We start from the raw sequence: 2,500 nt of genomic DNA, 5'->3' as shown, positions 1-2,500 counted from the left end.
AAGGTCTTCAAAAGTTGGGGACAGACAGACAAATCCGACGACAGGGTAGGGCATGTGAACACTATTTTGGCCCGAGGGAGCGGGAATTTGAACAATCCAATCTTCAAAAGTTCAAATGCCCGTGGTTTGCACGGGGGTGGGGGGGGGATATTGAAGTTTAGAGTTGATCAGTGTATTAAGCATAATAGCCAATTTGAAGATAATTTTTGTATAAAAACATGTGTAGGACAGTGTACATGTTACAGTAATAATTAAATTTATCTTGCAGGGTATTGTTAAGGCAAAACTAAGAGAGCTGGGATCTTATGTTGGTAAGTGATGAGGTACTCTGATTGATTTCTTGCACTCAGTTGGGTGTTACAGAAAATAATGCAGGATCAGCATCAAGGTGCCTTTTTATGGTGTATAGAATGAAGAAAAGCTGGTTTTCTTTGATCCCAAAAAAATTACTACGTAATTAAGAACTCTATAACCATCTGCGAACATCTTGATTGTCGTCCATCATTTTCACGATGGCGATTAGCGTGAACATTATTATTATTTATAATAATAAGCATTCCACTATTATGCCATTTTACCATATTTGGTCAAGAGAACGTGCAAAATATGTTATACGACAGTAATACACTGTAGTGTTCCAGTTTGACTGGTTTAGAGCAGAGCAAATACGGACGGAACAAAAGTTTTTTAGCGAAAGAAATTGTTTTCAACACAATGCAAAGCCTGAGAATTTAGCTTGTTAACTATCGCTTGTCACTTGTCATTTTGTTTTTTCAATCAAATAAAGGACATTTGGCTGGCTTTTTGTGCTGTTTACATCATTCACACACGCCCTGAAGGACAGATGATGCATTTTTTCACTCTTACCAAATAAAATTGAAGCAAAATAACACCTTTTTTTGTTGTGGAATAATAATAAATCTCTTATTCGATGGTTTAACATACAACACTCGCAGACATTTTGCCGATAGTTTGCAACTTGAAAAATATCCGCACGTCTTATACAATTTATGTTAAACCATCGAATAAGAAGTATTTATTATTAATATTTTCCTGTTGAAAATATGGCTGTTAAGCATCACAATAACTGAATAAATTGCTCATCTCCTCTGATCTAATGGGGCATACATAATTAATAATTTATTAATGCTATGTTTTGTTTTCTTCAAGATGATGAGCTGCCAGACTATATTATGGTTATGCTTGCAAACAAGAGGAGCAAGGAGCAGATGACAGAGGACCTGGTTTTATTTTTAGGGACAAACACATCAATATTTACAGACTGGTGAGTGTTCCAGTTTCAATGATGCAGGGATGGCGCAGAGGTGAGAGCATTCACCTCCCACCAATGTTGCCCGGGTTCGATTCCCAGATCCGCCGTCAAATGTGGGTTGAGTTTGTTGGTTCTCTACTCTGCACCGAGAGGTTTTCTCCAAGTACTGAGGTTTCCCCTCTCCTCAAAAACCAACATTTGACTTGATTTGTGTTAATTGTTAATTTGAGTTTACAATGTCCCCAATTAGTGCTTCGGCGCTAGAACGACTAGACACTTTTTTTCCTTTCATGGTATTTAGTGTAAGATATAAAATGAGAACAACTTTTCATGGGTACATTGTATCTATCATTACAAGGGATGGCCAACCATGGTAAATCCCATACAGACCTCTTGCAAAATTAATAGTGTCTGACTTGTGAAATGAATGTGTAACTTTATTTATTTATTTATTTATTTATTTATTTATTTATTGTTTTGTCCTATTCTAGGCTTGTAAACATTATTCAGAAGCTTCAAGATGTCACAAATTTGCAACATGAAGGTATAACAGGAAGGTTGTGTAAACTGTATTTTCTTTTCCCCTTAGTTGTCATACAGTGTCATTCATCAAGCTTAAAGCAAGAACAAAGACAATACTGAATAGTTAAAAGAGCATCTTCTAAAAATGTAAATTTGCATTGTTCTAATCATTTTGAGGTTATTTAACTGGTTTTGGTGGTGAAAGAATGTAAAAGCGACCCAGGAGTCATTGGTACAGTTAGAATTGCTTTTAGAGGTTTTATGGAAAATAAGTATGACTACAGTATAGTATGTAGTTATTTGATGCCCTTATTACATAATTGTAAATGTAGGAAGTGTACAGCAAGGGAATTGAACCAAAATTGAAAATTAGAGTACATTGTATATAATATGTTCTGATAAATAATTGACAATAATTTTATTGGCATAATATAACTGGTACTTGGTGATAATTCTGATTTTAAAAGCCAATTTATACTGTAGATGGTGACCCCTTTTGGTCTAAACATTTTACGGCCCGTACTTGTAACTCTTACATTAGTGTCCTTCCTTTATTGTCTTTCATTTTTGGTTGTGTTTGAATAGAAACTGCAGAGTCAAGAAAAGTATTGGAAGAAGAATCCCTATCACCACAAGCAGTGAAAACAGAAATTGTTAAAAGTAAAGAAGTAAAGGAGCATGCTGTCAAAACTTCTTCAAAGTTCA

The 2,500-nt window shown here is 35.0% G+C and overlaps 1 protein-coding gene across 1 annotated transcript in view; it reads left to right on the top strand.

Moving 5' to 3' along the window:
• Positions 1-2,500, top strand: part of LOC138049040 (zinc finger CCCH domain-containing protein 14-like) — a 21,005-nt gene that overhangs the window by 1,021 nt on the left and 17,484 nt on the right. The window contains exons 2-5 of the mRNA XM_068895151.1: positions 269-311; positions 1,171-1,285; positions 1,765-1,817; positions 2,381-2,500. The exon at positions 2,381-2,500 is cut by the window's right edge and continues 72 nt beyond it. Coding sequence (XP_068751252.1) covers positions 269-311; positions 1,171-1,285; positions 1,765-1,817; positions 2,381-2,500 — 331 coding nt within the window. The remainder of the gene's footprint in view (positions 1-268; positions 312-1,170; positions 1,286-1,764; positions 1,818-2,380) is intronic.

Source organism: Montipora capricornis, chromosome 5 (genome assembly GCF_036669925.1).
Source record: "Montipora capricornis isolate CH-2021 chromosome 5, ASM3666992v2, whole genome shotgun sequence".
Taxonomy (NCBI): Eukaryota; Metazoa; Cnidaria; class Anthozoa; order Scleractinia; family Acroporidae; genus Montipora; species Montipora capricornis.
This window is presented reverse-complemented; position numbering and strand designations above follow the sequence as displayed.